General features: G+C 39.1%; 1 protein-coding gene across 2 annotated transcripts in view; it reads right to left on the minus strand.

Annotated features, from left to right (window-relative positions):
* The window catches only part of LOC126252107 (disks large-associated protein 5-like), a 175,636-nt gene that overhangs the window by 64,577 nt on the left and 95,983 nt on the right, over positions 1 to 15,076 (minus strand). For both annotated transcript variants that reach the window (XM_049952969.1, XM_049952970.1), the window contains exon 8: positions 1,595 to 1,731. In XM_049952969.1, the coding sequence (XP_049808926.1) occupies positions 1,595 to 1,731 (137 nt within the window). The remainder of the gene's footprint in view (positions 1 to 1,594; positions 1,732 to 15,076) is intronic.

A 15,076-nucleotide genomic window follows, 5' to 3' on the forward strand; every position in this document is an offset into this window, starting at 1 on the left:
TTGGTTGAATCTGGGAGTTGGGCTGAAGGTGAGGCCTTTGGATAGGACAGAGGTTTCGGATTGGCAGAGAGGTTTGGAGGAAAGGTTAACTACTGAATTAGGGTGTTGTGGTTCCAGACTGTGTTGATTGGAATTTTGAGGTTTTGGAGGGAGTGGAGCTGGAAGTGGGAGATTGAGTACCGTATTTACTCGAATCTAAGCCGCACTTTTTTTCCAGTTTTTGTAATCCAAAAAACCGCCTGCGGCTTAGAATCGAGTGCAAAGCAAGCGGAAGTTCTGAAAAATGTTGGTGGGTGCCGCCACAACTGACTTCTGCCGTCGAATATATGTAGCGCTACATAGGCATGCTTTGTAGGCACAAAGATAAATACTGGCACCAAAACCACTGCGTCATTAAAAAAAAAAAAAAAGGGGAACAGGTGGAAGACGAGCTTTTTTCTCCGCCCCGAGTTTCGACAGCTGCATTTTCGTACATTATCCAACGAAGTAAATACAAATTCCGTATTGTTCATCTTCGAATGTAGCAGCAGCATTTCAATGTACTACGATATTTTTGTATGGCAACTGTTGTACAAATATTTAAAACAAATACTTCTCTCACAATGAGCAAAGATGATTTAAATGAAAGGTTTTCTAAATTAAACAAAACTCAAGTAAAATGGTTAACAAATATAATGATTGTATTAACATGGATGAAAATATAAAATCATGAAAGTAAGAAACTAAATCTAAGTAATTTTAGGGAAGTTGTTCAAAGATCACACGAGATAAAAGGTTAAAGGAAGAAAAATAAGAGCAGAGAAAAAAGTTAACATGATGATTAAATTGATATGGAAAAGGATCGGAAATAAAGAAAATTATATATAAGCTAAATTAAATAAAAATAACACAGTCCTATTGGTGAAGATTTTTAGTACAAAAAGACTGCACCCAATGGCACTGACCTAAACCTTAGGCATAGCAGACAGATAACTTAACTGCTAGGCTATGACGTCATTTTGAAAATCAGTGGTTAATCATAGATGCACTGTATCACAAACTTTTTTTGTTTTTTTACTTACTTACTCATAACTGTGGCCACACGTGTGTGAATGGCTGCAGGATGTGATATCTGTGACCCTAACCTGCTCCACTGCATATATGGTTTCAAACAGTTCATCCCTCCCCTGGATACATACCCTTGTAAGCACAGAAGGGAAGACAAAGTTGGAAGATGAAAGGGATATATTTGCAGGACTATACAAGAAAAACAATCTTTTAGGGCACTGTTATGGACAGATAACAGGGAGTAAATAGAGGTAGGAGATTCGATACGGCAAGAACAATCTGAGAGAGTACTGAAAGTCCTAAGTTGAAACAAGACGCCATGAGTAGATAACATTTCCTGCCAGCCATGACGAAACTGAAATAACCTATTGCAACTGTTTCTTTCAGGTATAGCATAATTGATTATGCAAACATCTGGCAACTTATTATTCAACCAAACTATCAAAACAGCAACTTTCATTGTGTTTTGATGGTGACTGTTCAGACAGTTATTTACTCAGTTAGGTTATTTACCATGACAAACTTTGGATCAGTGCAATACAAATACCTTGTTTCCAGTTTCTGGTGTACTGATTTCCCTCAAATGGTTTGTGATCTTCATCAGTGCAGTGCTGCACCTGCTATTCCTTTTCTGTTTTTCACTGAGCTGTGCTCTAATTAACACAACTACTGGTGTGCAATTAGCTGTAAAACAATGAGAAATAACAATGAAAAAACACATAATCGATTCACCATTAATCCTGTTTTAAGGTGAACTGAAATTTCCTATGCAGATCATACTAATGAATAGCATCATATCCTTTCTGCGTGTATTTCTGAGGTAATAGTGTGCTCACTGTCAGTAAAGAAGGCATTATTAGAATTTTATTTTGTATACAAATTAAAGCTTATCCATTGTCAATCCTTTATCTCTAAAGCGCCTGCTCTCCCTTCCACTCTGTTTTGTAACAACTAAAGATATACTTAGATCTTTTTCTTAATGCTTTAACATTCAGAATTTTATACTCAGTAACAAAGTGACACATATTGAGGGAAAGGGCTCCACTTTGTCATCTTTGTGGAAGTCTAGAGTCCATCCTTTACCTTATTGCAAACAACAAAGAAACAATCAATTCAAAATTTTGACTCAAGCGAACAACTGCAATGCACCCCCACCCCCCAATGGCCTTTAAGCTTTGAAATTTTCACTGAAAGACAACTTACTTTTTTAGATAATGTTTCAGATATTTCACTTTCAATCACTTGTAGATACTGGTAAAAGGAATGTGAACTATTATATTAATTAACAAACAATATTTATTTCTAGCAACCTGTTATCTGCTGCTGCTAAGTTTATATGAAAAAACACTAAATACTTTCCATGAGAGTATGTTACACAATTTTTCATAAATATTCTTATATAAACTTTTATTTTCATTAATTATTATTACATAAATTTTTATACCTTCTACATTTATATACTGCTGTGTACTTGGTTTACAAAGGAGAATCTCAGGCAGGAAAATTAGAGTTTAACATTCCGTCCATAGTGAGGTCATGAGCGACCGCGCACAAGCTCGGATTACAAAAGAAAATTGGTTGTATCCTTTTTGAAACTATCACTGGGCCACTTGCCTCATTTGGAGAGATCACAGAAAACCTAATCTACACCTGTACGGCTGGACGGGGATTTGAACAGTCAACCTATTGAATAATAGTACAGTGTGCTAACCACTGTGTTACCTCCCTATGAGAGTTTACAAAGCTAAAGTCGTGATGGCAAGAAGAGACTCTTCTGAAATAGCATATTCTGATAGTTCATTACACAAAATAAGAAAATCTCCTTCCACACCATGGTTCCAATCAAATCATTGGAGCCAGACTGCCCTCAAAGTAGCAAGTTTTAAACATTTTCTCCTAGCATCTGTGAGTAGTAGAGCTTACAAAAAAAGGAATCCACAGCAATCTTCTATCAGTGCTAAAAATGCATGAATTCTTAATACAACAATGGTCCAAGTTCAGGGCTACCATCATTATCCTCTTTTTTAAAAAAAAGGAAGAAGAAGATTGTTTTGGTCATGACACTAAATTATTTTCAAAATATCATTACTGAACATCTGCCTCACATAGTATACTCATTTCATACATACTTTGTGCCTACTCTCACACATCTATGACAGAAAAACTGAGATGTATGTTCTTAAGCTCGAGGTTATTATAAATGATTGAAGTGATTTCATAAATTCACTGTAGCTACACTGACATACTGCCATTAAACTCAGTACACATACAGAAAGACTCAGGAAGTTTTGTATTGTTTCAGCTGCACTTCAGAGTTCAGAGTTTTGTCATAAGAGTACAGCAGTGAGCAGTTAGGCAAGATGGTGACGGTGAAGAGAAAGCATATGTTGTGCTTGAAATGCATTCATGTCAGTCTGCTGTAAAACTGCAATGACACTTCAGAATGAACTTCAACAAAGATCCGCCAACAGCCTACTACATTCAAATTGTGCGAGCAGCTTAGAGCTTCAGGATTTCACTGCATGGGAAATCAACATGTTGGTCTGCAGTGAGTGAATGAACAGCTGACTGCATGTCGGTGAGCTTTGCTGGTGGTTCACAGAAGTCAATAAACTGAGCAAGTACGGATCTGAACATACCAATACTAACTGACTGGAAGAGCTTAAGGAAATGACTGAAGCTGAACCCTTAACACTTGTGATTGGTACAAGCCCAGATTCCTGATGACAAAGTCTAAATAATTTAATTGGATGGATATGGGGTAGATCTCTTCCCGAAATCTATCCCTTTTCCTAGATCTCTCCAGTCCTTTTACTTCACCCCTCTTCCTTTTCCTTCAACACTTCCTCCTGAATAAGGAGCCATTTACTCCAAAAGCTTACCTAATTACAACCCTCTTTTATGTGTGTGTGTTTTCTGCTTCTTTGTGAGTAGATTTTTTATTTATACAATTAAATTATTTTGTAAAAAATTGATTTTTTTATGACAAAGTCAGACACTTTGAATTTTTGGCACAGTTGCAACAGCTTATAGAAGAGCAAGGGTTTTGTGTGAAATTCATCTTCAGTGACGAAGCAACATTTTTTTTTTTTGTGAATGGCACATTGAATAAACACAACATGAATCTGCAGGACAGAAAATTCCCATGCTATCATACAGTACATTCAAGATTCACAGAAAGCTAACGTGTTCTGTGCAGTTTCATGGTTGAAAGTTTACAGTTCCTTTTTCTTCTGTAAATAGACTGTTACACAGGATGTGTGTATCTGGACATACTGTAAAACTGGCTCATGTCACAAGATGGAGACTGACAGTGTGGACTCCATATACCAACAGGATGGTACTCGAAACCACTTCCATCATGATGTTCATGAATTCTTGAACAGGGAATTGGGAAACCAGTGGATTGGCCACACTGGGGTTGATCAGCAATTCATGTCACGGCCTTCATGCTCTATGTGAAAGATTCAATGTTTATGCCTTCTCTAGCAAGAAACCTATCAGAAGTGCGAGGTTGCATCAAGTTTTTTTTTTTAACTGACTGATACAGACATGATGTGCTGAATGTGGGAAGAACTTTACTGTCAACTGCAGAACCATCTGGGGCCATATATGGAGCACTTTCAGTATGTAAGAAAAACCTTTCTGAGTTTTTCTATGTGTGTGCAAAGCCCCGTGACAAAATGTCAAATAATACAACTACAGCTACAGAAAATCTGTCAAATCTCTTCATTTATAATAACCCTGTATTTCACAAAAACAACTTCTTTGAGTTGTAGGTAGTTCCAGCAATGGCCCAGAAACTACTTCATTGTTCACATCAAAAACACAAATGACCTAACTGGTAAGACAACACAACAATGATTTGTAATGGGTACAATACTGCTGTAGAGCTTATACAGTTTTATTATTACCGCTGCAACTATTGTGTCAGACAAAAATGGCAGCCCAAAGTTTTCCAATTTTTGTCAGTTTAGAGGTAAGGAGCTGAACAATCAAGAGATTTACAAACAGTAAGATCAGTGCATGCATTTTAACTATGTTCATTTTAAATGGCGGTGCAGTGTTTTGGTGCAGCAAGTATCATCAGAGAGAGGATTGGTACAAAGGAAGCATATTTTCTTTCCTGAAAAGGAGTTTTAGGCAGCACTTGCAATGCAGTAAAAATTGCTTCATCATTCTATAGGAAAAGTCTACTAGAAGTGAGTAGTACCAATTGTCTCACTGACTCATTAGTTCATGGTTTGACACATCTATAAAAAGTGAATTTTTACCTGTCCTTTTCAATGAAAACTGATGATGGCAGTGACAGCAGAAGGGTTCGGCGGTAAGAGGGGAGGTGAGGTGTGTGTGGAGGCAGAGGCTTGTTGCACTAGTTAACATACGACTGCACTGACGGAGCTAGAGGGACTGAACAAGGCTTTCTTAATCTGCTCAGCTATATGGTGAAAGAAAATGTTTACAGTAATATTTGTTTAAAATTACAGCCAATGAAACAATGGATAATCTCTGATATAGTTCATAAAGATCAAACCATGTGAAAAAAAAAGACACATTTCCTAAAGTTTAAAATCAACACAGGCAGCTGCCCCATGTTTGGTGAAGATGAAAATGAGACATCTTTACACTGCACATCAGCTCAGCACAGCAAAAATAAATAATTAGAAATCAACCAGTGAAAGCAGTGATGCTGGTAACAATTGTCAAAAATCATTTGTCAGTATTCAACAACAGTAATAAATGCAACAACACCTGATTCAGTGAGATTTTGTACTGTGCATTTCTTTTACTTCAAACTTAAGTTGACAATAGGCACAATGTGCCGCCCCCACTGGGTCATAGGTGTGAGGATAGTATTGCAGACTGTCCTATCTACTGGACAATACGAGTCATAGTGTTGCTGAAATGTGCTGGGGCTCCCGAATTTATTAGGCAAAGATAAAGGTATGAGAACAGTCTTTCTAGCAGTTGCCCCTTACTAGTTGTTATCCTGCTGCCCCATACATGATTGTGAGCCTTAAAATCTCCCAATAAAGTGAAAGGCGGTATTTGCTGTTTAATTAGTTCTTCCATCTTTGTACAAAATTCTTTGATAGTGAGAATGTAGATATTACAGGTTGTCATAATTACACTCACCGGTGTTCCAATGGTTATTGCTTTGAGTGCAATGTTTATGGGTATAGATTCACTCAAAGTGTGAATTAACTAGTGTGTGAACACCAGCTACCTGTTCCCTTTTATTTTGTTTTTACCATATACGCTATGCCCTCTAGAAGTAGGAAGGCAATCTTTAAAGATTCTGAAATGCAATACATATCTTAGCCATTGACAAAATTCTTCCAGGTGGTGACAGTCGTCAATCAAATTCCACTGTAAAATCGCAGCGAAGCTGTCGGCAAGGCCAGCAAAGGTAAGGGTGATATCTGTTGATCTACAGGATGTTTTAATGCCTCACGTGTGGTTGGCGTAGTTTCCATAGATTCTTCTGCTGTCAAGGACAGTTCTATTCAATTATTTCTTTGCCTTGCAGTTTTCTTGTCTTCTCGCTTCTGTTTCTCTGGTTGTTGTTTTCCGCCACGAAATTTTTCTGGTTGTAGGTCCAGGTAAGAAGAAAATTTAACATTTCTTCAGGTCAAAGTCTTTGCCTTTTTTAGCCACTGCCTAGTATTTGACTGAGGAAGAAGCTGTGGAGTAAGATCTCTCTTGCACAATTCGTTTTGTTTTGTTTGCACAGTCTGGATTTACAGGTGGGATTAGTGTTAAAGGCTGAGCTAAGTGGAGCCACAGATGCAACTTTTGCATAATTTGACACCATGTTGACTAGATGCATGCGTTCATATACTTAAAAACCACACACAAAGGAATAATGCAAATTTGTCACAAACTGATATTCATAAAGGTATTGACTGAAAATGCAGAATTGTAAACTTTGACTGTCAATGAGTGTATGTGTGATGCTGCTGCAAAATTTCATAGCACAGATAACAAAAAAACAGGGGACACATCAATACCAGAGCATAATAAGCACGCATGCAGTGGTGGCTGGCACAATCAGCCTGTAATCTCACTGACTGGAGTAGAATTGTCTTCAGTGGTGAGTCCCACTTTGAACTGAGCACCAATGACCCGGGAAAGTGTATCTGGAGACGACGCAGATATTCTTGTGATACCAATGTGACTGTCACCAGCTATACAGCCCGACAACCAGGAGTGATGATCTTGGTGCCATTTCTTTTCACAGCAGGACCCATCCTATTGTCATTCACAGTACCCTTGAAGCACAGAGGTATGTCGACAATATTCTATGCCCCGTTTCATTGTCCTTCATGGCGAGCCATCCTGGGCTTACATTTCAACAAGATAATGCCTGTCTGCTCATGGCGAGAGTTTTTACTTGTTGTCTTCATTCTTACCAAACCTACTCTGTCCAGCAAAATCACCTGATCTCTCACAGATTGAGAATGGTCAGAGCATTATGGGCAGGGCCCTACAACTAGTTCGGGATTCCGATGATCTGACAAGCCAATTGGACAGAATCTGACATGATATCTCTCAGAAGGACAGCCAACAACTCTATCTGTCAGTTACAAGCAGAATAACTGCTTGCATAAGGGCCAGAGGTGGACCAACACGTTATTGACTTGCTCCATTTATGAAGCTCTTTCTCATGAATAAATCATTCAATTTTCCTGAAATTTTAATCATTTGGTTATCTGTACATGTACATCAGACCTACCAATTTCCACCCCATTCAGATAATTCCTTTGTGGTGCCTCCTTTTTTGTCTTAAAGAGTGTATCCTCCCCACCTCCTAGGACATGACACTGCTTCATATTCCTGTATCTTCTTTCCTTTTTAAATACTGCGCAAACCAACAATGTAGAAGTAAGTGTTCCTTACAACTTACACACAAAGGCAGTAGTCTGCAAGAATGACCTACGTGATGTAATCTTCCGCATTTTGGTTCTGTTATGCAGCAGGATGACGTAACCAAGACATTAGCATCAAAACCATCTCATGGGTGGTGCAATGTAAGATTTCATGCTATACCTACTGTATTTACTCTAATCTAAGCCGCACTTTTTTTTCTGGTTTTTGCAGTCCAAAAAACTGCCTGCAGCTTAGAATAGAGTGCAAAGTAAGCGAAGTTCAATGTTGGTAGGTGCCGCCACAACTAACTTCTACTGTCGAATATATGTAGCGCTACACAGGCATGCTTTGCAGGGACAAAGATAAACAGTGGCGCAAAAACCTCTGCACCAATAAGTAAATTTTAAAAAAGGTACAAGACGAGCTTTTTTTCTCCGCCCTGAGTTTCGACCACTGCATTTTCATACATTATCCAACGAAGTAGTCAGAAATTCCGTATTGTCCATCTTCGAATGTAGCAGCCTTTCAAATATTCATAGCAACAAAAATTAATTTCTTTACACAAAAATACCAACAATGCACAAGGCTTTAGGATTGTTGCACAAGTAGATACTCTGGGGCTCATAAGATTTCACGTAGCGGCACCTATTGCTTCGTGGAATTTTGTCACGTGCTTGCCGGCGTCAGTTAACCATAATGAAGCGCTTTCATTATAGTGTTAAATTCAAGAGGCGTGTTATTTCTTATGAGGAGCAAAGTTCTAATCGTGCTGCAGGTCTGCGATAGGGGATTGATGAGAACAATGTCAGGCGATGGTGACTGCAGACACACAAATTATTTGAATGTTCAAATAGCTGGAAAACATTTAGTGGGCCAAAGTGTGGTCAAAATCATGCACTAGAAGTGATTTTAAATGAACTTGTCAAGGAACAGCGTCAGAAATTCCTGTGAACACCGTAAATTTTTAAAATTAAGATACATGAAACTGCTAGAGAGCAAAAAATCTAAAATTTTAGGGCCAATCGCAGCTGGATTGATCTGTTTATGAAGCGCTGGGGTTTTTCACTTCGGAGGCGAACTTCAGTTGCACAGAAGCTGCTGAAAAATTATGAAGAAAAACTTGTGGAATTTCAGCACTTCATAATTAGTCGGTACACAGAAAAGCAATACCTTCTTGGTCAGATAGGAAATGCTGATCAAACTCCCGTGTTTTTTGACATGCCATCAAATTATATGGTTGATGCCAAATGAAAGAAATACTTAAGTGTTCTTACATCAGGAGGGGAAGACAGCGGATGTCAGTCATGCTTGCTTGCACAGCAGATGGACATAAATTACCTCCATTCATAGTTTCCAAGCGAAAGCATTTACAGAAATCGGAAGTGTTTCCAAAAATTGTAATTGTACGAGCAAACGAAACTGGGTGGTTTTCGGAGGACATGGTGTTGGAATAGATTAGGCGTGTGTGGAACCTTTGTCCTGGCGCAATGCTTGGTTTACGCAGTCTGTTGGTATTAGATGCATATGCAGGCCATACAACACCTGCAATAAAATGAGAATTAGAGGAAAGTACGAGGGCAGTTCAATAAGTAATGCAACACATTTTTTTTCTCGGCCAATTGTGGTTGAAAAAACCGGAAATTTCTTGTGGAATATTTTCAAACATTCCCGCTTCGTCTTGTATAGTTTCATTGACTTCCGACAGGTGGCAGCGCTGTACGGAGCTGTTAAAATGGCGTCTGTAACGGATGTGCGTTGCAAACAACGGGCAGTGATCGAGTTTCTTTTGGCGGAAAACCAGGGCATCTCAGATATTCATAGGCACTTGTAGAATGTCTACGGTGATCTGGCAGTGGACAAAAGCACGGTGAGTCGTTGGGCAAAGCGTGTGTCATCATCGCTGCAAGGTCAAGCAAGACTGTCTGATCACCCGCGTGCGGGCCGGCCGTGCACAGCTGTGACTCCTGCAATGGCGGAGCGTGCGAACACACTCGTTCGAGATGATCGACGGATCACCATCAAACAACTCAGTGCTCAACTTGACATCTCTGTTGGTAGTGCTGTCACAATTGTTCACCAGTTGGGATATTCAAAGGTTTGTTCCTGCTGGGTCCCTCGTTGTCTAACCGAACACCATAAAGAGCAAAGGAGAACCATCTGTGCGGAACTGCTTGCTCGTCATGTGGCTGAGGGTGACAATTTCTTGTCAAAGATTGTTACAGGCGATGAAACATGGGTTCATCACTTCGAACCTGAAACAAAACGGCAATCAATGGAGTGGCGCCACACCCACTCCCCTACCAAGAAAAAGTTTAAAGCCATACCCTCAGCCGGTAAAGTCATGGTTACAGTCTTCTGGGACGCTGAAGGGGTTATTCTGTTCGATGTCCTTCCCCATGGTCAAACGATCAACTCTGAAGTGTATTGTGCTACTCTTCAGAAATTGAAGAAACGACTTCAGCTTGTTCGTAGGCACAAAAATCTGAACGAACTTCTCCTTCTTCATGACAACGCAAGACCTCACACAAGTCTTCGCACCCGAGAGGAGCTCACAAAACTTCAGTGGACTGTTCTTCCTCATGCACCCTACAGCCCCGATCTCGCACCGTCGGATTTCCATATGTTTGGCCCAATGAAGGACGCAATCCGTGGGAGGCACTACGCGGATGATGAAGAAGTTATTGATGCAGTACGACGTTGGCTCCGACATCGACCAGTGGAATGGTACCGTGCAGGCATACAGGCCCTCATTTCAAGGTGGCGTAAGGAAGTAGCATTGAATGGAGATTACGTTGAAAAATAATGTTGTGTAGCTAAAAGATTGGGGAATAACCTGGTGTATTTCAATGCTGAATAAAACAACCCCTGTTTCAGAAAAAAAATGTGTTGCATTACTTATTGAACTGCCCTCGTAAAATGGACTTGGCAGTAACTCCAGGTGGGATGACGTCAATTCTGCAACAACTTGACGTCTGTTTGAATAAACCATTCAAGGACAAGCTTAAAACGCATGCACACAGACTGGCTTTTGAAAAGGGACAGACAACTGACACCAACAGGACGTGTAAAATGTGCAAGTTTGTCAATTGATTTATGGTGCATGACCGTGTGTTCCAAATCAGACAGTGCAACAAGCATTTAAATTTTTTCGATATACAATACACTAGATGGTATGGAGGACAATGCTCTGTATGAAGAAATGAGCAACAGAGAATCGAGTGATAGTGATTCAGAACCATGACCAATAATTTAAACATTACGTGTAAGATGTATAACAAACCTAATAAAATTTTGTTTTAAATTTCAGCGTTTAATTTCCAAGTTATTTTCATTCGTTGAGTTGCTACTCTGCATTGTACAGGATAGAAAAGCAGGGAGAGCTGCATCAAAGCAGTCTACAGGCTGAAGACAACAACACACACTGTATTTGCAGTCATCACTAAAAGTCTACTACGAAAATCCAACTGGCAAGACTGTTTGGGATGAATGCCAATATAGGCAACTCTACGTTCTCAATTTTTTCCTACCTGTGACAAGCGATGATTGCTAATAGGAACTTTTGTGAATCGTGAATCACATGCAGTATTCTCTTCACTGTAAGAATAATACGAATGTAAACATTATGCTATGTACTCTTTCGTGTTTGCTGCTATCTCATTTAAATCCTGTCTGCCTAATAAACTACGAAACTATAGTAAGACAACAGCAAATACGGAAGAATATATACATGTCATTTTTATATTATTATTCTTATGCTGAACAGTGATACAGTCAGATATGAAGCGCAGCGACTGACTAGATTTTTAAATCTAAGATGACTAATTTCTGTGCATAATGTAATGTACTAAAGAGGTGCTTGCAAAGATTTTCAAACGGAGAAAATTTTTTCGTTAAATTCTCATTCAGAACATCTTATATCATACATAGTTTATTATTTGGTTCTTGTTGATCATTATTAAAGAAAGCAGTAGTCTAAGTTACAACAAATAGCAGTCTCTTGCCATTGTTTCACTAATGAGACAATTCCTCTCTCTTTTTCCTTTTAATTGGAAGCGGCGGTAGCACACACAAAAGCAAGCCATGCCGCGAGCGGCGACAAGTCGTAAACACTCATTATCAGAAAGTGACAAACAATGCATGACAATACAATAACGCATTTTCGAGTGACGTAAAAACCTATAACAAAGAGAATGGCACTTCTCACATCAAAGCAAAATATGCAATCGATTCAAACCAGACGAAGCACGTAAAACATATAAATACGGACAGAGCGCCTGACGCATAGCAATGGCTACCAGATAAAGCTTAACTGATAAGCTTACAACTCAAACCAAACTACTGTAGTTGTATCTTCATCCATTCGACCTAAACTCTCGCTTATGTTACAATGGACCAACTTTGTTTCGATTTGGAGGTGCGGTCTAAAACTTCCCTCTCCCCTTGAATTTTTAGTCTCAAATTTCAGGTGCGGCTTAGATTCGGGAATTTTTTTTTCCCCTCGATTTTGAGTCTCATTTTTCAGGTGCAGCTTAGATTCAAGTAAATGCAGTATACACCAAAACCATGACTTTTGCTAGGAGGACATTTCCTTTAAGCGCTTTGATGAAAGCACTCCTATCTATTTGGTTATCTTTTGGACCTGTTTAAACTTATCTGATAAAATGTGTGCCTCACCATGCTAAATTAACTCGCAGCTCACCCATTTGGAATGTAAGGTCTCTGTGAAAGATAAATCCTTGCACCATTTTCAAAGCTTTATATGAACTAATAGTCAGTGGTATGACAGCCATTCTTTCACATGTATGGGGTGCTCGACATTGTACAGCAGAGGAGACTTTAATCAATAGTGACCTGTTTTGTGTTTTTTTCCAATGCATCTACTGATCCTAATTTATCTTCAAGCTATTTGTTCCATGTAAAACAATGGCTTTGTTGCCATAAATGTATCTCCATCTGTTCTAGTATACCACGGATTGAATGAATTTTTTTGTTACCAATCTTCTGGATTGACAGCTAGATGGAGATGCAACTTGATACATTTCATATGCAAAACATCTGCCCTGACATCACTAACTCCGATTAAGTGCTCTTCCCACAGGAACCACTCAAGTGCAGCAAAGGTCATCGCACATGACGCCTACTGCCTGGAGCCCCAATGCTCAGGAAGGTGGGCACCTACTATCTGACAAGCTTGGGGAGCTGTCACAACTCAGGCATGAGAAGTGTGGTACCTGTATTGTCAGGGGGCTTTGCTGGAATGTTACATAATGACCAACCACGTTCGGAATGGCTAAAGCTTTGGTTTTTAAGTGCATAACAGAGCCTACATAGTTACTGTGGGTGCAGGATTTTGACACTGTAGGCAATAGGTACTATTTATGGTGTTCTATCCTAGGTCCACACAGCAGAAAACATTTCTGGCAGTGGAGGTCAAACCAAAAAGTGAACCAAAAACTACTTCACCCAAAAAACTGATGTAGAGTACATGGATAAAGGTGTAAAAGCCTAGAGACATAGCCTGGTCAACATAAGAGAATGTCACCACAGAAAGGAAAATAGGAGAAGCAAGGATAGTCTGAGGTGGAGGATTGCAGTACAAGAAAGGAAGTAGGTACTACAGCAGTTTGGGGGCCCATGCTCACTATGACTTACTCATAAAAGAGCTGTCATGATCTCACCCGAGTGCCTGCCCCACCCCCTCCCACCTCTCTTCACAACATGGGTAAAATTCTGTTCCTAAAGAATGAATTCTACACTTAACAAAAATGTGGTACATACTCACATCAAAACCTCCAGATGTCAGACACTCAGATCAGTACCAAATATCGTATGTCGATACAGTATCGACCAAAACACAACTTTAATTCATGCTGTGTGCTGTCGCACACTAGAATATGTTTAAAGTAATTAAAAGTAACACCAGAACTACAGTGCATAGCAAAAGCGTATCTGTGAGCAACTGATATGAAGATCTTGTGTAGGTGAGTTGGTAGAGTGACAGATCATTGAACTGAAGTCCTGTGTTCAAATACGGAACTTTGGTATGGTGATCTGATGCTCTACCAACTCATCTATGCGGGATTTTCCTATCACCTGTCACAGATACACTTTTCCTATGCCCCATAGTGCTAGTGTTACTTTTAATTATCATTTATGCAAGTTCTACTGGACGGCAGCACACAGCATGAACTAAATTGGCATTTTGGTTGATACTCTATCGACATACAATGTTTGGTACCGATCTGAGTGTCTGAAATCTGGAGGTTTGTGTGTCAGCAATCACAAATGTTATCAAACATTTATAAGCTATCTGATTTTAAAGTAATTACTACTTTTGATTTACAGGGTGTATATGTGGACAAAGAAAAAATTCCTGGATTTTTCCCGGTTAAAAACACACTTTCTCCCGGGTAACAGTATATTTTCCCTGATCAGTCCTTTGAATGGTTACAGTTTTATACACGGGCGTACTATTTCCCGGCACTTTAGAAAACGAAACTCAGGGACAAAGACACGTTTTGAAAAAAATCTTTGATGTGCAGCAACATGTAAGCTACGTATTTTCATATTACAAAATTATACATTGGAATTCCATCAAACACTGCATGTTACTTTCCGAATCATTAAAATCGAGATTTCGATGCGCTTTTGTAAGCTGTTCGTAGCTCGTGTCACGTGATCTCACCAGCTGATGACAGCAGATATTCAGAGTATAAGACACATGATGTAGTCAGCCAACAGCAACATCACTGTTAAGTAGCACGAACACACAAACAGGGAAAGTTAATAGTTTAAATTAATATACATAGTGTTGCTACAAGAAAAGCAAAGCTTTCACATATAATATTGGTCTCAAGCTGCAAGAGAAGCTAAGCTTTGTCATATACTGTTGATCTTTTTTGTGTGGTGTTACACTTTAAGATATATCACACAAATGTGCCAGTAAAATTTTTAATAATGACCTAAATGTCTGATCTTCAGAGTTCGAAATTCTTCTAAATGGCTCATCATCAAAAAGTTTATTTTTAAATGAGAGTCAAACGCTCTGTGATTTAATAAATTCATGGTACATTCTTGCACATAGTTCAACTTACGTAAAAGGATATTTACTTTGAAAGTAATGCTTTTCAAACTACTATTCGCAATATTTTCCTGCAAC

The sequence above is a fragment of the Schistocerca nitens genome, chromosome 4 (genome assembly GCF_023898315.1).
Source record: "Schistocerca nitens isolate TAMUIC-IGC-003100 chromosome 4, iqSchNite1.1, whole genome shotgun sequence".
NCBI classification, from domain to species: domain Eukaryota; kingdom Metazoa; phylum Arthropoda; class Insecta; order Orthoptera; family Acrididae; genus Schistocerca; species Schistocerca nitens.